The following is a 26,319-nucleotide window of genomic DNA, read 5'->3' as shown; positions in this document are numbered from 1 at the left end:
TAGGATTGGGCTACCCCGATCAGAGAGCAGAGATAGGGCCCAATAGGCCGTTGAACTAACACATCCAAGTCGGCGCGGAAGACCTCCAAGGATCCGAGAGCCTGCAGGTCCTTAAGGTGGGAGTTCTTCTCCATGTCATCTGGGATTCATCGGAATCACAATAAACCACTCGCACAGACTATATAAACGCATTACTGCCATCTATCACCACTACACCTTTAGCTTAAAAATCATGTTCTTGAACCATCTAAATTCTTTCCGAAGTTGGAACCTCATTCCATTATCTATTTTTTCGACAACGGAAAACAGAAATCAGAATTTCATCATTACTGTGAGGCAACGAAATTACAAATCTAAATTCTTTCCTTACATCTCAATAGCAAAAGCATTCAGATTCTTGAACGTATTTGTCATCTTCGCTAAAGATATTCTCTGTCGATGAAAAGGAACGGCCACGGAACGAGACTGATGAACTAAAGGGTAAGGTCAAAGCATCAAACCGGGGTTCCTGACCGTCGTCTTCACGGCGTACCCTCTCTCCAGCAGCATCTTGATGAGCGCCGAGGCGATGTACCCGTTCCCTTCGGTCACACACGCCGTCTTCTTCATGTCTCCTTCCGCCATCGGTGTACTTACGCCGGTCACCACCTCCTTCTCATGAAAAGCGAAACAGGGCTCACAACTAGCTCACGGCAGGGAGCACTGACACTGAGACCCGTCGTCGTGGATTTGGTGGCTTGTGACTGTCGGGGGCCATCGCTATATAGACACCACACAAGAAGTAGGGGATGAAACTGACGTCCACGTTTCATTAAAAAAAAAACTAACGTCCACAAAGTACTCTGTAATCTTTAGGACAAGACATTGAGGACTTTCAGGCAGAGACGTGCGATCTACTTCCTCTAGCAAACGAGGCACTACTGCACTAGGCGATGATGCTCTGCTCTGTTGCCGGATGGCGCCGTGTGTGCCGAAAAGCTTCAGCCATGGCCCATGGGGCAACCTGGAGTGGAGAGGCGCCTGCATAGCTGCATCGGCAGGTCAATTAATTCATATAAAGGCCGCGTGTTGAGAACTCGATAAATATATATATGATGCCAACTTTTTTGCGATTAAATATGATGCCAACTGGTCTGGTAGTAGGAATGAAAAGCAACCTGCCACTCAAGCGAATCCGATCCTATCATTCTTCTTGCCTTGCCTCCACGAGTCGACCCACCCCATCGCAACATGTATTTTTGCTTCTACACCTAATGCCACTGTCAACCACATGTGGTGGCAGGATTTGGGTGTCGCCAAGAAGCAACACCAACGCCCCGCTAGCCCTGCCCTCCACTAAGGTCGTTCCGGGTGGCATGTCAAAATCTGGGGCAGATGTGGCGGTTAGAGAAAATAGAATTAACGAATAACCGCTTGTACAAAATTATAAATACATCAACGGAAATGCTTAGGCTCAGGCGTCCGATCGCCTCCGTTCCACTGTGCTCGCTTAATTGAGAATCGTTCATTTTCTCAAGAAAAAACTGAGAATCTTTCAGCCAATCCACTCTAGAAACAAGACCAAACCATATTTCCACTCGTCGAGTTCTCCTGGCCGCCGCGGCATGGTCCACGGCGACCCCCTCTAGCGCGGCATTCTTCGCTGCGTCCGGCCGCCCGCCTTGCCTTCATCCTTCCTCCCCACCACACTTGAGTGCCGCCACGCGGCTTCTTTCCTCTCCACCGTGCTCACAATTGATGTGTGTGGTTTCCATTCTACATCGCGCCCTCGCCCGCTTCCGTCCCTCTCTGGCGGCAGCTCGCGTTAGGAGCGGCGACCAATCGGCCTCCCCCCCCTCTCTCCATGGTGCCCGGTCCGCTGCCTCCCTCAGTGACGGTCTCCAGCAGTGATGCGCACGAGATTGGGTAGGGGCGACTCCCCCAGCAGGCGGCTACGATGCCGGTGGCCAGGATGTAGATTTCCAAAATCGGATCGTTCCCCCGCTCTGTGTTGCGTCGTACGAAGAAGAAGGCTGAAAACCGCATGTTGTAAGAGTATGTTTCAAGTGTTTCAGATGTTTCAGAGGTATGTTGCAAGTGTTGTATATCGATGTTGCAAAAGTATATCAGGATGTTGCACATGTTGTAATGACTATACACGTATATTTCAAGTATATGTTCTAAATGTTTCATCTGCTCCATACGTATGCTGCAAGTGTTTTATCTGGTTGTTGCAAAGTAGATCTGGATGTTGCATATACATGCATGTTGCAAGCATATGTTTCAAGTGTTTTTAGGTCACACGTATGTTTGTAAGTGTTTCATCCGGATATCGCGTATATTTGCAATGGTTTTCAAATGATTTTCAGGCATTTTCCCAAGTGTTTCAGACGGTTTGTTTCAAATGTTTCGTCTGTCTTCTTTTGTATGTTGCAACTATTGTATCTGAAAGTTTCAAAAGTAGATCGGGTGTTGCACATGAGATTCGCGTGGGAAGCGGCTAGTAGCGTGGGCGACGTTCGGGACGGCGTGAGCCCACTGTTGGACCACTCGCTTGCGAGCCCGACGCACTAGGTGCTCCCTCGCTCCCTGTACGGGCACCGTCTGGACGCTAGCGCCTGAATCGAACGTCCGGGTGCTAGCAAGCCCGATACATCAATGGCAGATATGTAAATTGTTCATACGTGGAAATGAGGGCCAACCTCAGTTGAAACCCTAAGGCATCTCACAGACAGTGCACCCAGCCTTCTATTTTCTTTGTCAACTACTATCGTCCCTTCCACACCTCTCTCTTGCAGCGCGTGCCTCCTCCCTCCCCCAACCCATCGAACGAATGCAACCCCCTTTCCATACCATTATTAGTGATAAAGGGGATTAAAGGCAATACTCAAACATATCCTCTCTCTGATAACTTTTTTCCTCAAAAAATCTCAATCTCCCAAAACATCCTCTCTCTCACCCCTCTCCCCTAAAAAAGAGAACAACCAATAATTTTTCTCAATCTCTTTTCTTTCTCCTTTTAACTAACGTCTAGGGCCAATGTTGCTGAGCCGAGCAAGCGCCACAGAGCTCCGTGTCACCTCCATTGGACGCTAACGAGTCGGACGGGCACCCCGCCGGCACCAAGAGACAAGATGACTTAGAGAAACGATAGGAGAGATTTCTTTACCGCTGATATATGGGTTCCACATATAAGGGGGTGGAGCTTTCTCAATGAACTAGAGTACATAGCCACCATACTCTATAAATTGAATATTATCAATATATTATAGTATATTTTAAAAGGAAGAGAAATGGGATATAGTGGACATACTCTAATGCCTCCTGAATAAAATAAGCAAAAGCTGAATGTCTCTTCTCGGACGAGCACTTCAGCTAGTATTGATTCTTTATTTGGCTGGCCTATGAGTGGTGCTTGCACGCTATGCCAAGGAGATGTCGGTTTTAGTGAATCTACGTGTATTCTAAAAAAAGTATTTAGTGCAATTATATTGGTGTTGTTCTTTAGATGATAGATAGTCTTAGAGCATCTCCAAGAGTTTGCTATCTCAACTTGGCATCCATATAATTTTGGCAAAACAAGAAAAAATAGCCTCCAACAGTTTGGCAAAACAACTTGGCATCAATAGCAACTTGGCAAATTTTCCCTCCGCGCGCGCAAATATATGCGCGCGTATACGGCTTGGCATCCGGGGCTCTTCGTTTCTTAGCGGGGCTCTTCGTTCACTTAGCGGGTCTCTTCGTTCGCTTAGCGGGCCTCTTCGTTTTGTTAACGGGTTTTTTTATTTTACCAAGTCAAAAATGCCAAACTCTTGGAGATGGATTGTTTTTTTACTTGCATATAATTTTGGGAGTTGGCAAATCACAAGATTTGCCAAGTAAAATTTGACAAACTCTTGGAGATGCTCGCAATACCAACTCATAAACTAAGTTGTCTTTTAAGTTGTTTTATAATAATTCAATAATCCTTAATTTGTACAAACAACAAAAGAAAGTGTGCTTGAGTTGTATGGTAATATCAAATCGTACGATGATGAAATAATTGCCTTATAATCATGTTTTTGGTCTCACGAGGTGGTTGCTTCAATCTTCTTCCTGCTACTTCCCGATGGCTTGGCTTCTTCTTCCGACGAAGGTGGTGATCGGAACTACAACCTTTCTGCATGTCATCTAGCAGGACGACTACATCAACAAATGATATGTCGACTAGCAGAAACGGCGCCGGTGCCGCTGGGTATGCTACTGTAGCGATCCATTTTCTTTTTCCATGTTTGAATCTATGATTAATATGATGCTCTTAACTTACTTGCGACTAGATCATACATGTAATTTTTTGATGTCACAAACATGCTGTTAATATTTTTCTGGATTAAATTAGTACTAAATTTGCCTAAATTTCTAACATGTACTTGGCCCGGCCTTGTACCTTCATTTTTATAGAAAAAAGAAGCAGTTGTGTATTGTTGTTAAAATAATTGAAAAAACAACACACTTCTGACATTCATCTCAAGGCCGAACTATTTTTTCTTCATAGGTATTGTAACTTTCACAATATTATATATATTTGAAAAAATGATATATTCTGATTTTTTTGGAAAATAGAAAATTATCAAGTTTTGGTACATAGATTGTACTGAAAATTTGCTATTCTTATGTGGGTTCCAAACAAAAACATCCTTTTCCCTAAGATATATAAATTAATCCTAAAACTGGATCGGATCGCTCTAGACATGAATCACAGCATCCATACAAATACAATAATTTTTCGCCCTTTGGGTCAGGCTATAGAATGTGCAAGTGTTGCTCGACGTCCTGGACTCTATAGCTTGGAAATGGACAGCGGACGGAAAACTACTCCACTCACTTAGCATACATAATACAATTCCGTGGATTACATCTTATGTTGCAGGCCGCCTCTTATGGAAAACACAGGTGAAAAATAAATACAAAGTACACGCCTGGATACTCATGCATGATAAGGTCCTAACGGCGAACAACCTGCAAAAGAGAGGGTGACACATCAGGATCATTGTGTTTTGTGTAATGGACTGTTAGATATAGTCTGCATCTCTCCTTACTATGCCCTTTTCGCAAGAGCTGTTTGGAGCCAAGTGCTATCCTGGGAGAATTTCAATACAGTTACCCCAACAGGATCTGCCATGCATTGTCGATCGGTGGGAGGAGACGACGAGAAAGGTGCCAAAGAATGACCGCAGACTGAGTGGCGGAGCTAGCCAATTTTCATGCCTAGGGCCACTATTAAAGTATATATACCACTCGTACCGGATAAAAATAGGGCATGTTCGGCTGGTATTAAAGCCGGCTGAAGCTAATTTATTATGAGAGAAAAATACTGTAGATTCTAGCTGATAAGCCGGCTGATAAGTTCAAGCGAACAGGCCCATAATTTCCGTACAGAGTCTAATACCAATAGATAACAAAACAAGCTTATAAATGTATAAACTTAGAATTTATTTATTACCTAATTAAAATCGGCTTCAAGACAAAGTATGTGCGGCGACCCTTCCTAGTGCCGATGGCCTCATCACTCCAGCGGTCCAGCCCGGTGAGGCGCCCAAGCAGCCAGCGCGTTGACCTCTCCTGGCATCCTAGCAGCGGCCGGCGGCGGCGCTTAGGGCCTGAGGAAACAGGGAGAAAAGGAACCGAGCAGACAGAGGAGATTGCGCCGCACGCCCGCACGTGAGTCGAAGAATTGGGTCTCCCCATTTCGGGACCGGGAAGACGGGAAGGGAAGCGTTCCTGCTCCTCTGGGCCGACTGAGAGTGTAGTGATTTTGACCCAATAACTACGGTCACTTCAGATTGGGCCAGAAAACTTAAGAATATTATAAGGGATATCTTGGGCCACGCCTAGGGCCATGAATCTGGTGGCCCAAGGCCCATATCCGCCCAGACGCTTCAATGGAATGCTAATTTATAGTACGTGGAGAGAAATACGAGGATTTTTTAGAATGTGCACCCAACGTTTGCAGCAAGTGGCGTCAATGACCAAAGAAAACATGGTTCAAAGGCATATGGCGATGTCCTTTGCAGGTTAAAACCACCAAGCGTGGGAGAGTTTCTCCTCCGGTCCTTAGGACCGGTGTGTCCGGCATCAAGGGTGCCCTCTATACATAAAATGATAAAACTCTTTTTTTCCTACTTAATTGAGCATCAGAGCTCCTGCTTTTACTTTTTTTAAAAAATATATATATATATATATATATATATATAAATTAATCCTGCGCATTTCAAGTTATTGCCTTATCAGAAATGCAGGTCGACAAGTTTTTGTTCCACGAGTTATTGCCTTATAAGAAATGCAGGAACACTACAGAAACGCAGAGCCAACAATGACTGAACCTCTACAGTTGAGGTAGCGTACATGTACAGAGACAAAGCAAATTTATTTCCCAACTTCATTTTTATTTAAGTCGCAAAAAAAACCCTTCATTTTTATTTTATTTGGTGCTCTCGATCGCTTCTGGTCATAGATGGAAGACAATTGCAAAGGAAAAGTATCAGTTGGGCAGAATCCCCAGGGCCTTGCCGTGCTCCACCACGTCGTCGTAGATCTGGCCCAACGTCTCGTACTTGAACTCGAACCCTTCGCTGACCAGCTTCGCTGACGACAGGCTCACTCTCGGCTTCTGAAGGACCTCGTCGGAGCACCTGCAAAGCACGCGCTAGCATTCGATCACTGACCTGTCCCATGCAAAATATATATGTTGTTCCAGAATCCCAGAGCTGTACGTGAAAGCCTGCCGATTCTTACAGCAGATCCGTCTTCACGGTGTACTGCGGGTACTTGTCCGCCAGGAAACGGGCGAGCTCGACGATGGTGGTGTTGACGCTGCAGCAGACGTACCTCCCGGCGGCCGCGTCCTCCTCGGCGACGAACATCTCGGCACGGCACAGGTCGGCAACGTGAACGAGCGACACGCAGCCCGTGGCCATCTCGATGCCTTTGAGCACGCCGAACGCTGCTTCGTCGCCTGCAAGTTTTGGGGAACCATGACATGATGACATGCAGTGCAGTGCAAAGCTCTACGTGAGAGAGAAGGGACACGGGAATTTTGGAAGCAACCGGATAGCAGGGAGAGGCTGGCGGGGACGCTCGTGTGGATCTTTGTGGCAGGCGCCGCGCCGACGGTGAGGACGGGGCAGACGATGACGAGGCTGATGCCGTGCTCCTCCGCGAACCTGCACGCCTCCTTCTCCGAGAGCACCTTGGAGACTGGGTACCCCTGCGATGTATGCAATGCAAGCACGGTGCCATTGCCATGCTCGTCATCATTCAGGACTGGAACGAACACTATTTATGTGTGTAGGGAAAAATGGCCATCTGCTGGACTTGAACATTCAGTTTCGAACGAGAACGGGGACAGACAGGACAAGACAAGACATTTATGTGTGCAGTATAGTTGTGTGCTATTACCCAGGGACCGGACTTGTTGGCAGTGAGGTACTCGACGTCGGACCAGGACTCCTCGTCCAGAACGTGCCCGCTGCCTTGCAACGGCCTGCCGGAGACTGCGGCCGCCGACGAGGTCAGAACCACGCGCTTCACTGTCCCTGCCTTGGCGCACGACCTCATGACGTTCAGGGTTCCTCGGACAGCAGGCTCGATCAGTTCTTTCTGTCATCAGTCACCACCACCACATTTGAGCAGGTGAAAACCACATTATGGGTGCCATACCAGATCGGAGAGAAGTGTGCTGACAAAGTGACAAGTAGGCAGGTGGTGACGTTTGTGCACCTCAGGATTCTTGGAATGGAGGTTCACCGGAGCAGCGACTAGGAAGGCGTAGTCGCAGCCGGCGACTGCATCGTCGAAGCTGCCTTCGTCGTCCAGGTCGGCGCGGAGGACTTCCAAGGGGCCAAGCGCCTGCAGCTCCATCAGGTGGGAGCTCTTCTCCATGTCATCTGTTGTTCACAAACACAATACAGTGATACACAGCACGTTCAGATCCTAAACGACCAGTCACTGTCAACAGTTCTTATCCCGTTTTGTCATGGGATCAAGAAACTGCAACCGTTCACGCTGATGTGTGGAAACTAGGGACGAAGAAGAACGGAACGAACCGGGGTCCCTGACAGTCGTCTTCACGGCATAGCCTTTCTCCAGCAGCATCTTGATGAGCAGCGAGGCGATGTACCCGTTACCTCCGGTCACGCACGCCGTCTTCTTCCTGCCGCCCGCTGACATTGCCGATCACCTCCTCTTCCGCCTGGCAATGGGGAAAATGAGAACTCTCCCACTAATTATTTTTCGCTAGGATTGCAGCAGTTAGTTCTGTTTGCTGACTGAGGAGCCTGCATTTTATCATGGAGTACGTACACAGTACACACTTCAGTTTGTTACGCTTGACCGGTTGGTAGGTGTCCAGTTCGCGCGCACAGGCTTCAACCGTTGGCACTGGAGACGGACGGTTGGCATCGTCTTCACCGACGGGTCTTGAACAGATACTAGACAGGTTGGTGCTACATTCAAAAGTGACGGGCATTTTATCTATCACCCAGGTTGTGTCACTAATGAGTAATGACTACCAAAAGGTAATGAGCCAGACTCTTAACCTCTTGTCAAAGCAACAACTTGCAGCACCTTTGGGCCGTAAGCCTAGAGAGTCATAAACTCATAACGGCATCGATCAATAAACAGCTCGGGTTGCGGTGCAGTGCCAGTCTTGCCACAATCATTTTGCTTGGGAGCCAGTTGCTCCTTTATTCTTTTTCACCATGTTGTGAGCGGTGATATATGACTGATGTTGCTTCAATGGGCCAAATGTTTAAAATTGATGCCTTTAAAGTATAAAGTAAGGGTTTTCTTGCTGACCATTTTGCCCCCTAGTCAAGCCCAAGGAAACAATTTTATCTTTTTTTATACTATATTTCTTTTACTTTGTCACTGGTTCCACACATACGAGGAAATGCAAAATTAGTTCATTGTAGGTTCAATACGTACATGAATGGATGTCTGCATCTGTGCTATGATAAAAAAACAAATTTAGTTATGGGTTATTGATTCATTGTGGGCTTTTTCTCCTCCCTTTTGATCAAAATTAGTATCCAACTTGTACCCAATCCAGATGGAACCTTCACTTCACATGTGTTTGGTTTGGAGGCGACGTGCAATGGAATGAATCCGTTGACGTCTAGGATGGGACAACCCCAGCTCTTGTCTGGTTGAAAGGGATGTGATCGTCCCAATTTATAGTTTGGTTGGAGGGATTAGACTACATGGGATGGATGGTGTTTTTTACACCGTTAGTCACTGATACTCAAAGGGCCCACACGTTAGCCACATCTGCTCCACCGAGCCATCACACCGCCGCCACGAGCACCACATGTGTTGGGTCGTCCATTGTCCTGTGCTCGCACCACTCATGCACTGTGGGCCTTATCGTTTTTGCCCCTAGGGCCACGCCGCCCTCACCGCGTGGCTGCGCCCTACTCAGCCCGGTCGTTGTTGTCCACGAGCCATGCCACCCTCGATCGTCACGCCATCGCAAGCAACTCGCACCAGCCCTCGGTCAGGCGTGCCCCTGTACCTGCCCGCTGCCTCCCCAAGGGCCGCCCTCCTGCGCCTCCCAACTCCTTTCCATTTGAGCAGGAGATGCCACAGTGTCGTCGGGAGCTCAACGAAGAAGACGACATAGCTCGGACCTCGACGAAGAAAACAACACAATGAGGAGCTCTACGAAGAAGGTCGCATCCGGTAGCTTGAGCACGAAGAAGGACATGAGATGAAGAAGTGATGACGATGACTGGGGACAACTCCGTCCCCTCAATTTTGAGGGACATGGGTCAGTCGGATCTGTGAGAAATATTTCACCTAGGGACGGACTCGTCCCTTGTTGCCTAGATTCTTGAACCATTTAAATTCTTTCCTAACTCGTCAAAAGCAAAAGCATTCAAATTATTGACATCTTTGTTATCTTTGCATTCAGTAGTAGTATAGTAATAAAGATATCCTAGGTGTCCCTGGCAAGGTTTTCCGTTGCAAGCATGGCGTAAGGCAAGGTGACCCCTGTCACAACTTTTGTTTGTGCTGGCAGCTGATTTGTTGTGGTCCCTTTTGAATGTTGTCAAAGATCAGGGCCTTCTTGCTCTTCCACTACCACTTAATCATTGTCAAGACTTCCTAGTACTTCAGTATGCTGATGATACCCTAATTTTCATGCAAGGTTGTGCCAGGCAGTTGTTCTTTCTCAAGGTTTTATTGAATTCCTTTACAGAATCTATGGGCCTCAAGGTCAACTTTACAAAATCTATGATGGTCCCTATTGATGTATCGATGACAGGTTCAATATTTTGGCTAATACCTTTGGGTGTTCTAAAGGAAGTCTGCCCTTCACTTATCTTGGGCTCCCATTGGGTTTGACAAAACCTCGGGTGGTGGACTTCTGGCCCTTAGTTTCTAGATGTGAAAGGAGGCTTGCTAGCTACATCCAATTTTCTAAGTCAAGTAGGTCGGTTGGAGCTCTCTAATGTAGTTTTCACTGCTCCACCAACCTTCACTATGTGCACATATCTTCTCACTAAAAATGTTATCAAGCAGCTTGACAAATTGAGGAAGCACTGCCTTTGGCGTGGCAATGACATCAATAACAAAAAACCACCTAAGGCCTAATTTGGAAACTCCAATCCCTCCGGGATCCCGGACTTTTTCCAGGGTGAAAAATCCATGGGGATATCATTTTAGATATTATCTTAGTTCTTAGTGGGGGGTTTTCATCCATGGGTTTTGCTCCCCATTGCTTCCAAAAGGAGCCTAAAGCTACTTGGCCTATGGTATGTTTACCCAAGGATGAGGGGGGGGGTGGGGTTGTTTAGGGGTACTTGATTCCAAGAAACATAATGAAAGCTTACTGATGAAGCACTTGCATAAGTTCTACAATAGACTTGATATACCTTGGGTGAAACTTATTTGGCAGAAATTTTATTCCAGTGGTCAATTACTAGTGTCAATACAGAGAGCCTCTTTCTGGTGGAGGGACATACTTAAGTTGTTATCCTCCTTCAAAGGTTTAGCTTCTATTCAGTTAGCTGATGGTTCTACCTGCTATCTTTGGGCTAACAATTGGGCTAGGGAGGCTCTAAGTGCCAAATACCTAGAGCTCTTTTCTTATGTGAAGAACAGAAACTTATCAGTCTTTCATGCAGTACAGTATTACCCTCTACATAACTTGTTCCATCTCCCCCTTTCAGAGGAGGCCTTTCAAGTAGTATCAAGACTTCAATCTAACTCTGAACTTTCATACTACCAGTGAACCAGAAAAATGGGTTTATACCTAGGGACCTAATCTGTTCTCTTCTCAGAGGGTTTACAAACATCTTGTGGGTCATAGACAAATTCAACTTGTTTATAGATGGTTGTGGAAGTCGGCCTGTTAGAACAAAAGGAAAATTTTCTTCTATCTTCTCCTCAAGGATAGGTTGAGCACAAGAAAGATTCTCAGGCGCAAGAATATGCATTTGTAGGATTACAGTTGTGTGTTTTGTTAGCTGGGGATTGAGGAAAATCTAACCCATCTTTCTTATCCTGCCGGGTGACCAATTCAATGCTGGAGTCTACTACAATTGGACATAGGCAGCTTGACTGATCCATTTGCTATTCTATTGTGCTTCAAACCCCAACTGAATGTGCCTTTCATTCATGGAAATTATGGTATCCTTGTCCTAGGCGATTTGGATCATCCACAATTACAACATTTTTCATGGAAGATCGGTCTCAGTTCAAAGATGCAAAGATATCTTCAAGGAGGAATTTGCTCGAGCTACTCTTAGAGCAAAAGAGAAAATCAAACCCTCACTTCATTTATGGCTCAAAGCTTTTTTTGTAATTCTGCTGATTTTCCTTATTTCCTTTTTGTTTCATGAAGCATGTTTGTACACTTGTTTAAAGTTTTAATAAATCCTAGTACGGGCAACCCCTCCTATTTTCCTAAAAATAAGGCATCTGGTACACCTCCTTCTAAAAAAATCATAGATCTTAAAGCACCCTAGCCAAATAATTATATATTTTTGAATTATTTTGCACTTGGATCCCATGTGGGCCTGACCTGTCCAAGCCCAGCCTGTGCCTAGCCCAGAGCCAAGCCAAACTCATCGCGTCCCCGATCCCCTTGTTTCAAATTCCGCTCGTTGCTTTGCCTCATGTCGTTGTGCGCTAGTAGCTGGCGGCATTGCTCCACGGACAACTCCAAGTCGATCAGATCTCCATCTCCCTCTGGACCCCCTTTGTTCGGTGCCATTCCATTGCATATGAGATCCAGCGGTGCCATTCAATTTTGCACGAGTGATGCAGCGACGGCGGCTATCGATGATGACGGCGGTGTGCCACCACCGAGCGGGCCAAGGGTGGCATGGTACCCCTTCCCTCAAATCTTCTTGCGTGAGCTGCGTCTCATATTCTCTAGCAGAGAGGCCTAGGATGGTGGACTTTGGATTGCTCTAGGTGATGATAAGCTACAGAAGTCTATGTTGGGTTGTCTCTCCACATGGAGGATGAAATTGAGCCCAGCAAAAATAGCCCACAAGACAAACGCTTGTGCACCGTTGATTTGATTATGAATCAATGGTTGAGATTGCTTCTTAGGAAGCATATAACCAAACCTAGCCTCCGGGTCATCTTCAAGACAGTGATTGGAGGCTTGAACGTGCTTGGATTGGCACCAAACTTGGTGAGCTCGTTCCTCACTTAGAGTACTTCGATTATTAAGTTGGTTTGAGGATTGGTTGAGAAGAGCACCAAGGTTGAGAGGGGTTTTGTTAGTTTGGGTTACTGTAGTTTCAGAACAGAGCAGTTTTGGTACATGATTTGTTTGGGTGGTCAAACGGTGTCCGATTGAGTTAAAATACGGTCAGTGGTTAGGGGACTTGTGAATCTACTTGCCTACCAAAATTCATGCACAGTGGAATTATAGTTTGTGAGATATGAACTGATTATCGAGGGGGACAGAATCTGTGACTTCTCTGTTTGGCTGCTGTTATTCCTCTTTGTTAGAAGGTTGTGGTTATAGTTGATGCCAAGTTTGTAACTTGATGAATGTGTTACTGCTGGTGTAATCCTTTAGAGGCTTAGAGAAGACTCCTTGTACCTATTATTGATTAGAGTGGAAGCTTGGAAGCTTGGAGTGGACCGGTTGGTCCCGTGGTTTTTACTCATCACCTTGAGGAGGTTTTTCACGTAAATCGTTGTGTCTATTGTGCATGTGATTGTTAATTTCTGCTGCTGATCTGATGGTAGATGTTCTTCTCAGTTCTCATGATTTTTCACAAGATGAGGAATTAATTGTGCATTGTTTCTGTCCTTTTATCCCAACAGTCTATTCTGTTGTGGCGCTGTTATCTAGCTTATGAGACAGTAAAAGCCTGCATTTCTTCTGTAACACGGCGTGTGTTCTTCAAATTCATCCCTTTTCCAGGTATGATGCTAATATGTAGCATTGTAAATGTTGTTGTGGTTCTGAACATCCCCCGCTTGGTGCCTACAATTTCTTTGTTTGCACACTTTGTAGGCATCAGGCGGGATGTCCAAGAAGGAGATAGCGCGGGAACTGCTCACCACCAGAAAAATGTCCAGTGCTATTCAACTATGTCCAAAAGGCTGAAAGCCTGTCGTCAAAACAGCATTTTAGTGATGACATTCAACAAGTTCTTGATAATATAGTGCAAGAGTCCTAACGGTCTCCATCAACTGATGCTCTTATCTGAATGGATTGTGTAATCCTAGAATCATTCACTGCATGAGCTGAAAGCAGCTCAACGTCAGTATAGCTCGATTTGGAGGAAAAAAAAACAAATATCTTACACAAAAGCTGCAGCTAGCATATTCGAAGTCTCAGGACAGGCAAGGAAACAAATGGCATATGGCTAAGGGACCTCCTCACGCCAAATCGAAAGGTGCAGCCGGACCTCCTTGTCGGCTGCCAGCACACGGTGAAAAAGCGGTCGGAGGCAGAGGCTGCCAGCACATGACGAAAGAGGTGTGCTGGCGTGCCGCCGTTCGCTCGGTCGGCCGGTTGCCGCTGCTCCAGAATGGTCGGCACGGCAGCGTCTCCTTCGTCGATGGAGAAACGGAGCAGCACGGAAAAGAGAGAATCGGAGACGTGGTTGGGGTCACGGCTGGACTCTGGGCTGCGTCCAACCGTGATTCGGACAGAAAATAATTAATAAAATATTTAATTAGTTTAATTGGCTGCTTTAAGATACGTGCAATTTTTAGGAGAGGAGTATCGGAGCATATGCCAAAAAGTAAAGGTATCCTGCGAAAAAGGAACGGCCACAAAACGAGACTGGACTCGAGAGGAGATCAAAGAATCGAACCGGGGTTCCTGACCATCTGTCGTCTTCAGGGCGTAGCATGTTCTAGTGGCACTTTGTTCCATTGGGCGATATGGTGCAATAGAAATGATATGATATTTAACAAGGCTCAATTAATGTAACTGCCTGGTCTGGACCTTGCCAGCACCTTGCCTCGTGTATGTTTGGTTAGTGCCCTGAGTAGCTGCTTGTACCAGCAGGCAAGCGCGTCGATGTCCAGGCGACTGAAATCGAGCGCATGGCTCAAGCGCCGGTACTTGCCTGGGCTAATTGCTCTGATCAGTAGATTGATGGGTGGAAAAGGACACGTAGCTCATGTTAGTTTTTTTTTTTTTGTCTCTACCGTCTTTATTGTTTCTTTTGTCTGGTTCCTACTACTCATAAAATTGCACGGCCTTTTTCTTCTCATGGTTGTTAGTTGCTTGATGTCCGTGAACGGATAATTTTTTTTAACAAATACTTTGTCGCTGTTACTTATTAGTCTCTAAGACAAGGGAAAATAACACTAATCTAGATCATCGATTTGTTTGAGTCAAACTATAAAAGTGCATGTTTATCATACACCATAAGTACACACCACACGAGTTTTGCTCCGGTGGTCCTTTTTTACAATATTGCACGAATCTTAAAGCACCAGGGTGATTAACTATAATTAATTTTTTTGGATCTGGATTGGGCCGGTCCAATCGTGCCCAAAGAAAACCCAGCCCCCAGCGTCCTACAGCCCAGATTCCTCACGATCTCTCATCTCCCGTTATCCCGCAGCCGGGCATTTCTGCTACAAATTACCTGCCTTCCCCAGAGAGCGGACGGCGGCATGAGCGATCTAGGCGCCTTCCCTGCACTGCATTCCCACACTAGCGTGCGGATGGCGACGGCGGACCGTGCCGCCGTCGTCGTTAGCTCTGTCTACCGCCACCATTCACCAGCACCACGAGACCAAGCGACAGAGCGGGGGATGCGAGGCACGGAAGGCCGTTCGACCACTCGTGCCGCGAACGTCCGGCCACCGGTGCCGCGGCCATCCGACGTCCGCCCTCCCGTTCCTACGACAAATGACCGGACAACATTTTTCCCAAGCAAGTCGCCCCGACCTCCAAGCAAAGAGCGTGCGAGGATGGGAACGGGAAGAGCGTGCCATGTCTTGCCTTCTAATTGCTTGGTTTTTGGAGCCGATGGCTTTCTGCTCTCAAATCTGGAACCCTGCTGGCAATGTGTTTTTTCATTCTGTAAAATCATGTCGTTATGAGTATTGAAGATGAACGTAGCTGTATTCGGAAAAGAATCTGTACCCTATTAGAATTCATTTCTTAGTTGTATTCGGAAAAGAATATGTACCCTATTAGAATTCATTTCTTAGTGTTATAGTATTATTATCTTGCTTTTTTACCTTTTTTATACAAATAGTAACACTTGTTTAATAGAACTCGTGTCCTACCTAGTTCTATTCTATTTTGTATTGACGCCTTTGAGTTGGACTGGGTCCTGTATGCCGGCAGTTCTTCCAGTAATTGGTCTTGAACATGTAAAGTACAGGCCATGGTAATACGTAATTGGTGTGTTGAACACGTAAAGTGCAGGACATAGGGAATTCAGGTTAGACTCTGATACTCGCATTTGTAGGAGTAACAGTGGATGGTGCAGGACGAAGATTTGGAGCAGAGAATTTTTGCCTTTTTAATAGAAAAAAAAGATATATAGATATTTGTAGGAGCACTGAAACCCACAGAGCCCACTTTCACACAAACTGACCGAACCTCTCCAGTTCAGCTACCGTATGCTGTATGCATAGAGATAGAACAAATTTATTTATTTCCCAACTTCATTGCTATTTTATTTGGTGCTCTCGATCGCTTCAGCTGGTTATGGACGGAAGCCAATGCAAAGAAAGTATCAGTTGGGCAGAATCCCCTGGGCCTTGCCCTGCTCCACCACGTCGTCGTAGATCTCGTCCAGCGTCTCGTACTTGAACTCGAACCCTTCGCTGAGCAGCCTCGCCGACGACAGGCTCACTCTCGGCTTCTGAAGGACCCCGCCGGAGGAGCTGCAAAGCACCAGCATTCGGTCACTGATCTGTCCCGTGCAAAATATGTTCCAGAATCCAGAGAGCTTTACGTGAAAGCCGGCCGATTCTTACAGCAGATCTGTCTTCACGGTGTACTGCGGGTACTTGTCCGCCAGGAAACGAGCGAGCTCGACGATGTTGGTGTTGACGCTGCAGCAGATGTACCTCCCGGCGGCCGCGTCCTCCTCGGCGACGAACATCTGGGCACGGCACAGGTCGGCGGCGTGAACCAGCGGCATGCAGCCCGTGGCCATCTCGATTCCTCTCAGCACGCGGAACGCTGCTTGGTCGCCTGCAAATTTCGGTGAACCATGAGATGCACTGCGGTAGTGTAGTGTGCAAAGCAACCGGATATGTATGTAGCAGGCGACACGGGAATTTGGAAGCAACCGGATAGCAGGGAGAGGCTAGCGTGGAGGCTCGTGTCCATCTTTGTGGTAGGTGCTGCGCCGACGGTGAGAACGGGGCAGACGCTGACGAGGCTGATGCCGTGCTCCTCCGCAAACCTGCACGCCTCCTTCTCCGCGAGCACCTTGGAGACCCCGTACCCCTGCGATGCAAGCACATGGTGCCATGCTCGTCATCAGCATGCCATTCTTCCGATTCGAACGAGAACGGGGACAGGACATGTATTTATGTGTGTTACTATATTACCCAGTGACTGGACTTGTTGGCAGTGAGGTACTCGACGTCGGTCCAGGACTCCTCGTCCAGAACGTGCCCGCCGCCTTGCAACGGCCTGCCGACGACTGCAGCCGCCGACGAGGTCAGAATCACGCGCTTCACTGTCCCTGCCTTGGCACACGACCTCATGACGTTCAGGATTCCTCGGACAGCAGGCTCGATCAGTTCTTTCTGCCATCAGTCACCACCACCACATTTGAGCAAAGGAGCAGGTGAAAATGACGTTACGGGTGGTGCTCACAAGTAGGTAGTGGTGACGTTTGCGCACCTCAGGATTCTTCGAATGGAGGTTCACCGGAGCGGCGACGAGGAAGACGTAGTCGCTGCCGACGATGGCCTCGTCGAAGCTGCCTTCTTCTAGCAGGTCGGCGCGGAGGACTGTCAGGGGGCCGACCGCCTGCAAGTCCTTGAGGTGGGAGTTCTTGGCCATGTCGTCTGGGATTCAGAATCACAATAATACACATGCACGTTCAGACTTCAGAGCATAAACGACCAGACACTGTCAACAATTCTTATCCCGTTTTGTCACGGCCGGGATCACAACAAACTGCAACTGTTCACGCTCAAGTGTGGAAACTAGCTAGGGAAGAACGGAACGAACCGGGGTTCCTGACCGTCGTCTTCACGGCGTAGCCTTTCTCGAGCAGCGTCTTGACGAGCACCGAGGCGATGTACCCATTACCTCCGGTCACGCACGCCGTCTTCTTCCTGCCACCCCCTGACATCGCCGATCACCTCCTCTTCCGCCTGGCGAAGGAGAAAATGAGAACTCGCCCACTCTCTCTCTCTCTCTCTCTCTCTCTCTCTCTCTCTCTCTCTCTCTCTCTCTCTCTAGGATTGCATGCAGCAGTGAGTTCTGTTTGCTGATGGCTAGCTGTGACTGTCTGGACACGGGAGCTAGCCTGCATTTTATCATGGAGTACGTACACAGTGCACACTTCAGTAGGTTGCGCTTGACCGGTTGGTTTTTGTGAGGGAACGCTTGACCGGTTGGTAGGTGTCCAGTTCGCACGCAAAGGCTTCAACCGTTGGCAATTCAAGAGGGACGGTTGGAAATCGTCTTCACCGGCGGGCCAGTTCTCGGATTGGTGCTATATTCAAAAGTGACGGGCATTAAGGACTATGAAAAGATTATGAGCAAGACTCTTAACCTCTTGTCAGAGCAAGAACTTGCAACACCTTTGGGCCGTAAGCCTAGAGGGTCATAAACTCTTTTTTTGAAACTTAGAGGGTCATAAACTCATAATAGCATTCACAGAGAGCTCCGGTTGTGGTGCGATGCCAGTATTGTCATAGTCATTTTGCTTGGGAGCCAGTTGCTACTTTAATCCTTTATTCCTTTTCACCATATTGTGAGCGGTGATATATGACTGATGTTGCTTCAATGGGCCAAATGTTTAAAATCGATGCCTTTAAAGTAAGGGTTTTCTTGTTGACCATTTAGCCTCCTAGTCAAGCCTAGGGAAACAATTTTATTTTTTGATACTATTTCTTTTACTTTGTCATGGTTTCCACACATACAAGGAAATGCGAAATTAGTCCATTGTAGGTTTAGATATGTGCTAGCAAAAAATAATTGAGGTTACATCTTTTCTATGACAGAAAAAACCACAGACTTAAATTGAGGTTACATAACAATAAAAATAAAAACATATAATGAAGTAAAAAGGGCAGATGTTATTGATTCGTTGTGGACTTTTGTTCGCCCTTTTGAGCAAAATCAATGTCTAACTTGTACACAGTTCAGATGGAGCTGTCGTGTTCACATGTGTTTGGTATGGAGACAACATGCCATGGAATGAATCTGTCCCTAGCTTTTAGGATGGGACCGTCTCAGCTCTTGTTTTGTTGAAAAGGGGATGGGATCGTCCCATTTTATTATTTGGTTGGAAGCATGAAACTCATTGGATGGATGGTGTTTTCTACACCATCAATCACTGTTAGCCAAGGGGGGCCACATGTCAGCCAATGACCACACCTTCTCCCTTCCTCTCTCTTCCTCGCCACTTCGGCTCCACCGAGCCATCACACCGCTGCAACGAGCACCACGTGCATCGAGTCATCTTTGTCCCACATTGGCACTACTTAGGCCTTGTGAGCCTTGTCGCCTTTGCCCCAGGGGGTGGCTGCGCCCTACTTAGCCCGGCCGCCATTGCCATGAGTCATGCCGCCCTCGGCCGGGCTGCCATTGCCACAACTCGCGCCACCCTCGGTTACGAGCACCCTAGTATCGCCTGCACTCCACCAATGGTCGCCCGCCTGCACCTCCCCATCTGAGTAGGAGGCACCACTGTGTCGTCGGGAGCTCGATGAAGAAGACGACATAGCCGGGAGCTCAATGAAGCAGGTTGTGCCCTCTAGCTCGAGGAAGAAGAAGGGCATAAGATGAAGAAGTGACGACACTAATTTGGGATAACCCCGTTGATGAGGACATGACACCTATGTATACGTCCATGAAAGTTAAAGACAAGGTGAGCTCATTCCTATGTTTGTATAATGATAAAACTAAGAATTTGTTACTACCTTATATCGATTTTTCAAATGTGCTTAGAAATGATGTCAACGATGATAGAGTATGGATATGTCATGAACAAGATCGATCTTGGAGTGCAAGCTCATCAAAGTCCAACATTCGGTTTGTTGGCAGATCGATAGTGCTTCATTACGAAGGTCATAACTCATCCATCCAGAGTATGATTGAGGTCAATGAGCACTTGATGAAAAAGATTATTTGATAAGCTTTCAAATAGTTCTGGTCCCACCTCAATATCATGTCGGGAAGGTCTTCAATCATCAAGATATTGTGCCACTCTTTTTGTCGGGTGCTACGACGTCATCGCGGAATTGTTATTCATACTTGGGACCCAGGCCTAAGTTGGAGCATGCCCCAAGAAGATGGAGAACACAGAAGAGATGCCCAAGGACATCGTCCTCCTTGGCCACCACCTTAGGAGGCAAGCAAGGGCATCCAAGCCAAGTTGAAGGCTCAATCAAAGTCATGTTCACATCCATCTCGGGCTCCAGGAGCAACGTGTAGTAAAACGGGACGCTCAGGTTACATACGTACTCTGTTTTCGACGATCCACATATGTATGGAAGGATAATTTGATAAGGTAACTAATGGAAGTAGTCCCACATCAAAATTCCATCAGAATCAACAGGAATCGTTAAAACAAGTTGACGACCAAAATATGTCATGGCGCTGCATCGCCGTCTTTTGGGCCGTTGGGCCTTGTAACGTGTTGGGACACCTTATGGACGTGAAGAGGAGTCCTTGGATGCCCCTTAGGCTACATAATCAGCAGCCTTCACCTATGTTAGGGATTGGGTTTTGCTTTAGAGTAATCTGTCTTTGAGTAGTCGTCGTTATCGATTTGTGAAACCCCCATTGAGATCTTAATCATACTTCTGCAAATTGTCACTTTACTTGAGTTGCATTTTATGTTGTTCTTGCTTGTATTCTTCGATTCGCAATAGGGATTAGCCTTCTCGGCGATGTTAACCGGATTATGACACGGTTGATAACCAGATGAGTTGTGTCGCTAAGGTTGCAGGGTTCGGGTCTTTGTGATCTGAAGCCGGATCGGTGTGTCGCTCTATGACCAAATCGATGGTTATCTTGAATCTGACGGAAGATCGGGAACCCCGTCCCATCAAGTGGCATCACCCGTCCTCTAGATTTTGGGGGGTGGGGTCAGCTGGATCTGGGAGAAATATTTCACCTGGGGATGGACTTGTCCCTCGCTGACCCAGAACCTAACCAAAAACTGGTAAAACTAGATTCATCGCATCCCATCCCTGATGTTCCTTCAAACCAAAACACACCCTTTGTGCCTGATGCAGATTAGATTAGAACCAATCTAATACACATAGAGAAAGCAGCGCTAAGCTATTGGTTTTACAAGCTCAACCTAAGATACCCGAGAAACCTATGCAGTTAATGGAGTGCTCTGGCGGCCCATGGCCCTAATAAGGTAGCCCAGCCCTACCTCTATATCTCCAAAGGTCTCAAGCCGTTATGAAGTTCTGCCCGTGCTAGGTAGCACAGTAGACTATCCCATTCGATAACTTAACCCTAGCATATTTTTCAATAACTAGCAAATATTTATGGGCATTGCAACAGAACATACAATTTGTTATGCTATCACTTGGATGACTTTTGGATTGAAGATTTATGCAACTATTATGTTATCTGTTCTAATACATTTTTGGAATCAGACTCTGTATATATCACAAAGTTTTAAATCTCCGGCTATAGCTGCAACTATAGCCGGAGATAGCTGCCGGGGATGGAAGCAGCTAAGCGATGCAGTTTTTTGCGCTAAGAAAAGCAGGGGGGCGCTAATAGCGTCGTTTAGCCGGCAATAGCCGCTAAACTGGCCTTAATTTAGCGCAGCTAAACTGTGAAACGCGGCCGGCTAAAATTTTGGCAGCCCACAATACTGATGTAGCACGGCCCAGCTTGAGTCCCAGCCCACCCCCATCCCGTAACCCTAACACTCGGTCACTCACTCATTCCACTTCCACCCACGAGCGTCGGTCTCTCTCGGTCTCGGAAAAAAAGAGCACGTAGCGGCGGCGGCTTCTCTTCCGGCGGCGGCGGCCCGAAGACGGCCGTGCGGCCTGGCCGCGCTCCCAAGCATCGGCTTCTACCTGCGCTTCTCCTCCTTCATAAGACTGCGGTGGCAGCGTGGTCCCTGGACAAGCGGCAGCGGCGGCGGCTAACATGAACGGCTGCGGCGGCGGCTCCAGCACGAGCAGCCGCCACGGTGTGCAGCGCGAGCGTCGGCGCAGGCAGCACGAGCAGCACACTCCCGTTCTTTGTCTTCCCCCAACTCAGTTCTTCATCTTCCCCATCCCGGCATCGGCGGCGGAGGCAGCACGAGCGACGGCGACTACAACATTCCGGTTATCTTCTTCCCTAATCCCAAGCAGCAGCACCAACAACACCAACACCTTGGCGGATCTGTGTGTTTTTTTTACAAAAACAGCTGAATGTCTTAGCTGCAGATATCTCCGACGATAGCTGCATTTAGCTGGTAAGAAGGGCAGCAGCTAAAGAGCTTAGCCGGAGATTTAAAACCTTGATATATCATGGCTGGACATGCGCTATTTGAAACGTGGTTTTGTGGTAGATTTAGATTGTGCAAGATTAGAATATGATCCCGTGTTGAACTTGGATTAGAAATGTGTGGCAACAAATGTGAGATGAGGATGGGGAAAAGTGAGGCGTAGTGGGATGAGCCGATGGATGAAAAAATAGACAGAGAGAAATTTTTTCTTTTAATATTATGTAGATGTAGAATAGATATAGATGCAGGTGTAGATGTAGATATTGACAACGACTATTTCTTACAACAGACTATCCCGTTAGGATAGACACAGATCTAGACATACTGACTACAACACGTATTTTTTACAAACAGACTATCCCAACGGGCTACATCAGATTATCCACACTATATCAGTAGGGCAGAATTCCCAGTGCCTTGCCGTATTCGACGACGTCACCGTATATCTCGTCCAGGGTCTTGTACTTGAACTCGAACCCTTCCCTAACCAGCTTCGCAGACGACAGGCTCACTCTCGGCTTCTCCAGGAGCTGCTGGTCGTCGTCGGTGCTGCATTGTTTTCATAAACAAGATCTCAGATAGGAATATATAACCACCAAAATTCTCTATTGACTGAGGTCTGAGGACGTCAGATCGATCGGCATCGGCCGGCTCGATTATTCTTACGGCAAATTTGTTTCCACGCCGTACTGCGGGTACTTGTGTGCCAGGAATCGCGCGATCTCGACGACGGTCGTGTTGAGGCTGCAGCAGATGTACCTCCCCACGGCCGCCGCCTCCTCGGCGACGAACAGCTCCGCGCGGCAGAGGTCGTCGACGTGGACTAGCTGCACCCCGCCGGAGGTCTTCTCGATGCCCTTGAGCGCGGCGAGCAGTGCCTCGTTGCCTGGAGAGAACAACACCGAACCGGCCGCCGCGCCGGCCGTTCATGTTCACGCCGGAACCCCCATAACAAGCTGATGATGAGTGGCATGCAAAGGGACAACAACGAGGGACCTCACATCCTCATCGCTCACCGGTAAGAAACGAGAGGCAGACGGGGACGCTGGTATTGACGACCGGAGCCGGCGCCTCGCCGACGGTGACGACGGGGCAGACGGTGACCAGGCTGATGCCGTGCTGCTCTGCGAACCTGCACGCCGCCTTCTCCAGGAGCACCTTGGACACGCAGTAGGCCCACCAGAGTGGCGGCTTCTCGGCTCTGAGATACTCGACGTCGGACCAGGAGCCCTCGTCTAGGACGACGTGGCCGTCGTCGCCCTGCTGCGGCAGCTCCGGCCTGATGTACACGCCGGCCGACGACGAGGTCAGGATCACGCGCCGCACCGTCCCGGCTCTCGCGCACGAGCTCATCACGTTCAGCGTCCCCCGGACAGCAGGCTCGATCAGTTCTTTCTGAAATAAAGCCACCGGCGAGCTGATTGATGATCGTGGCCTACTTGGCGTGGGAATAGCATCCGTCGAGGCGTCAAGCAACTCCATCCGGATCATTCGTGGCTAATAATAACTAAAAGCTTGGTTTGGTCACCTCTGGATCCTCTGACGCGATGTTCACCGGTGCGGCGACGAGGAAGGCGTAGTCGCAGCCGGCGACGGCCTCGTCGAAGCTGCCTTCGTCGTCTAGGTCGCCGCGGAGGACTGTGAGGGAGCCGAGCGCCTGCAAGTCCTTGAGGTGGGAGTTCTTGGCCATGTCGTCTGGGATTTTGAATTTAATCAAAATATAATAAATATAGAGGACTCCCTAATTGTTTTTATCATGACAGCTTGTGACAATCAAGTTATAGCCGAACCGGGGTTCCTGACCGTCGTCTTGACGGCGTAGCCTTTCTCCAGCAGCATCTTGATGAGCGCCGAGGCGATGTACCCGTTCCCTCCGGTCACACACGCCGTCTTCTTCTTGTCGCCCGCGGACGACGACATCGTCGCCGGCCACCAAACACCTCGTCTATGCTGCCGGCGACTGGCAGAAGCCTGATGATTTGCTCACAAAGTTGCTATGGAGAGGGTAAAGAGAAAAAATTTGTATGGCAAGAACTAGTTTGGGACGCCATTTGGCGGTGGCGGACAGAAAGACGAAGGCACTACCTAAATGAAGAAGGTGCAGATGAGATGTAGCTATTGCTCGATTTATTGGTGACAGTGATTACTGGTACCAGTACCACTCAACAACAGCGAGTGGCACGTGCCGTCACGTCAAATAGTCAAGGTGTACTATGGTTGTTTGTTAGGATATATAAGCGGGTTAGCTTGCGAACTTGTATATATATAAGTTTAATTTTATAAGTTACTACAACCTGCAACCAACAGAATTCAACCTGCTATAAGCTAATTTAGTTCTCTATATGGTTTTGACAAGATATCTTTTTTTTTTGACGTAACTAAGCAACTATATAAAATAAACGATAAACAAAGACTTCATATTAATCTTTGTTAGACGTAAATCAGAAAAATTCTCAAAAAAATCATAAAACATTAGGCTATCAATTCAACAAACCCTAATGATGTCATCAATGATAGCAATAATCATTATATCGAATCTATTATATTTTCTAAGACCACTAACCCCATTTATAAGAAGTAATATAAAGTATGATTTTCTAAACCCGCATCTAAATTAGTCACATCTGCTGTACGCGCTTATGTTAATCAAGTGGGCCACTGATTTGAGGGTATAAATATTCATGGCCGTTGCTACTAATGCCAAATACCTGACTCTCATCACTACACTAGATTCCCTCGGTAGGAACGTGGGCATTTTTACTGTAGGGGCGGCTGGGGTTGGGGACGCCCCTACAGTGGGCGTCCTCGGACCCCAGCAGCTCAGCCGCCCCTACAGATGGCACTGTAGGGGCGGCTCGTAACCTGACCTGCCCCCTACAGTTGGGGCTAATCTGTAGGGGCGGCTCAATCACCAGCCGCCCCTGCAGTGCCTATTTATAGGGGCGGCTGTCACCAGCTGCCCCTGCTGTTCGACTGTAGGGGAGGCTGAATCACCAGCCGCCTCTACTGATGGCGCACGAATAAATAGCAGTCACTCCCTTATTCCACCTCAGGACACACTGTTCTACAAAAAAAAGTTGGGAGGCCTTTGACTCTTCCTAAAAATTGCTCTACTAAGGGGAAGGTTTTGATCTCAAATCCTTTGGTGGAAAGGCTCTAAAAGGTAAGAAAATGCTTCTTCAACTCTTTATTTGAAGTTTAATTCGTTGGTTAGTGAGTAATTTGATTTTTGGTTTTCTCTCTCTTCCATACTAGGGTAAATTAGGTAGAGAAGTAAGATTGCACCCTTTGTTAGTACATCTTTGTTGATTTTAGTGTAGTATTAGTGAAGTTTGATGCATATGTCATGAAACCCTATATCTAAATCTAGAACTAGGATTTTGTTTTTTTTTCTTTTTCAATTTTTTCTTTATGTGACTAGGGTTTGCATGTAGGTGAATGTGTAAGATTTTAATTGTTGCTAATGTGTAAAATATTCTCTACCATGGCTACTAGTTATCATTTAATATTTATTTTGATTCTTTTCTATAATGTGTGTTTTTAATTAGTTATGGATAAATAGGCCATTAATTAATTATCCTCTACCATGAAATTGGAATGGAGTTTGCATGAAAGATAGTGGATGAAATATTAAATGTTGCTAATTGTTTTCTTTGAAATTGTTTATTTGAACCAATTAATTTATATTTTAAAATATTTATGCATTAATAGTCAATTAATTAACTATCTTGTACTACCATGGTGCGTGTCTCAGGTATATACAATTATTCTCGAGTAATATTCTTTCTTTGGTTGTTTTGTTTCTATAAGATGGACTACAGGAACTCTTGGATGTATGATTCGTTAAGACACGACGCTCTTTTCCATGATGAGGTGGACAAATTCATCAAAGCCGCAGAGAAGCATGCAACGACGTTGAAAGAGAATAGTGACACGATTATTTATCCCCGCAAAGATTGCAATAACCTTATTGCATTTCGAGATGTGAGTACCATCAAAGAACATTTGATTAGGAGAGGATTTGTTCCGGACTACACAGTGTGGATTCATCATGGTAAAACAGTGGTTGTTGATGACAGCGACGATGATCTTGCTGATGAAGCTAAAACCCAAGCATACTTGTCCCGATTCACAAATGATCTTGAGCAACAAATAGATCGTGACTATGGCAATCAACAAGGTGGTGGCTTTG

General features: G+C 47.0%; 3 protein-coding genes across 4 annotated transcripts; all 3 read right to left on the bottom strand.

Moving 5' to 3' along the window:
* Positions 1-6,366: 6,366 nt before the first annotated feature.
* On the bottom strand, positions 6,367-8,277 carry LOC136491516 (anthocyanidin reductase ((2S)-flavan-3-ol-forming)-like). Of its 2 annotated transcripts, none has more exons than XM_066487843.1 (6): positions 8,064-8,277; positions 7,738-7,904; positions 7,417-7,617; positions 7,066-7,225; positions 6,754-6,973; positions 6,367-6,650 (listed from the first exon to the last, which is right to left on the bottom strand). In XM_066487843.1, exons 1-6 carry the CDS (start codon positions 8,185-8,187, stop codon positions 6,500-6,502), a joined length of 1,023 nt encoding a protein of 340 aa, XP_066343940.1. In that variant the 5' UTR covers positions 8,188-8,277; the 3' UTR covers positions 6,367-6,499. The 2 variants fall into 2 exon arrangements, with proteins under 2 accessions (XP_066343940.1, XP_066343941.1); XM_066487844.1 differs by having other exon boundaries at positions 6,511-6,650; positions 6,732-6,973.
* Positions 8,278-15,958: 7,681 nt separating this feature from the next.
* LOC136491514 (anthocyanidin reductase ((2S)-flavan-3-ol-forming)-like) lies at positions 15,959-17,903 on the bottom strand. Its single transcript, XM_066487842.1, has 6 exons — positions 17,657-17,903; positions 17,324-17,490; positions 17,026-17,226; positions 16,762-16,921; positions 16,444-16,663; positions 15,959-16,350 (listed from the first exon to the last, which is right to left on the bottom strand). The coding sequence occupies exons 1-6, from the start codon at positions 17,778-17,780 to the stop codon at positions 16,200-16,202; spliced, it is 1,023 nt and encodes a 340-aa protein (XP_066343939.1). The 5' UTR covers positions 17,781-17,903; the 3' UTR covers positions 15,959-16,199.
* A 4,414-nt stretch (positions 17,904-22,317) lies between these two features.
* Positions 22,318-24,687, bottom strand: LOC136491512 (anthocyanidin reductase ((2S)-flavan-3-ol-forming)-like). Its single transcript, XM_066487841.1, has 5 exons — positions 23,918-24,687; positions 23,656-23,822; positions 23,144-23,522; positions 22,794-23,013; positions 22,318-22,676 (listed from the first exon to the last, which is right to left on the bottom strand). The coding sequence occupies exons 1-5, from the start codon at positions 24,045-24,047 to the stop codon at positions 22,520-22,522; spliced, it is 1,053 nt and encodes a 350-aa protein (XP_066343938.1). The 5' UTR covers positions 24,048-24,687; the 3' UTR covers positions 22,318-22,519.
* Between the last annotated feature and the right edge of the window lie 1,632 nt (positions 24,688-26,319).

This window comes from Miscanthus floridulus, chromosome 11 (assembly GCF_019320115.1).
Source record: "Miscanthus floridulus cultivar M001 chromosome 11, ASM1932011v1, whole genome shotgun sequence".
Lineage (NCBI taxonomy): Eukaryota > Viridiplantae > Streptophyta > Magnoliopsida > Poales > Poaceae > Miscanthus > Miscanthus floridulus.
Note: the sequence above shows the minus strand (reverse complement) of the source record. Positions and strands in the feature narration are given on the sequence as shown.

What these genes read in the sequence shown, in the direction of transcription:
- LOC136491516 (XM_066487843.1), bottom strand. Translation starts at nt 8,187, where the DNA reads ATGTCAGCGGGCGGCAGGAAGAAGACGGCGTGCGTGACCGGAGGTAAC. An exon ending in TCCATTCCAAGAATCCTGAG is followed by an intron (nt 7,618 to 7,737) that starts GTGCACAAACGT and finishes GACTGATGACAG; the next exon opens with AAAGAACTGATCGAGCCTGC. An exon ending in CAGCCTCTCCCTGCTATCCG is followed by an intron (nt 6,974 to 7,065) that starts GTTGCTTCCAAA and finishes CAAAACTTGCAG; the next exon opens with GCGACGAAGCAGCGTTCGGC.
- LOC136491514 (XM_066487842.1), bottom strand. Translation starts at nt 17,780, where the DNA reads ATGTCAGGGGGTGGCAGGAAGAAGACGGCGTGCGTGACCGGAGGTAAT. An exon ending in GACGACGGTCAGGAACCCCG is followed by an intron (nt 17,491 to 17,656) that starts GTTCGTTCCGTT and finishes TCTGAATCCCAG; the next exon opens with ACGACATGGCCAAGAACTCC. An exon ending in ACCGTGAAGACAGATCTGCT is followed by an intron (nt 16,351 to 16,443) that starts GTAAGAATCGGC and finishes GGTGCTTTGCAG; the next exon opens with CTCCTCCGGCGGGGTCCTTC.
- LOC136491512 (XM_066487841.1), bottom strand. Translation starts at nt 24,047, where the DNA reads ATGTCGTCGTCCGCGGGCGACAAGAAGAAGACGGCGTGTGTGACCGGA. An exon ending in GACGACGGTCAGGAACCCCG is followed by an intron (nt 23,823 to 23,917) that starts GTTCGGCTATAA and finishes TCAAAATCCCAG; the next exon opens with ACGACATGGCCAAGAACTCC. An exon ending in TCGCGTCAGAGGATCCAGAG is followed by an intron (nt 23,523 to 23,655) that starts GTGACCAAACCA and finishes GCTTTATTTCAG; the next exon opens with AAAGAACTGATCGAGCCTGC.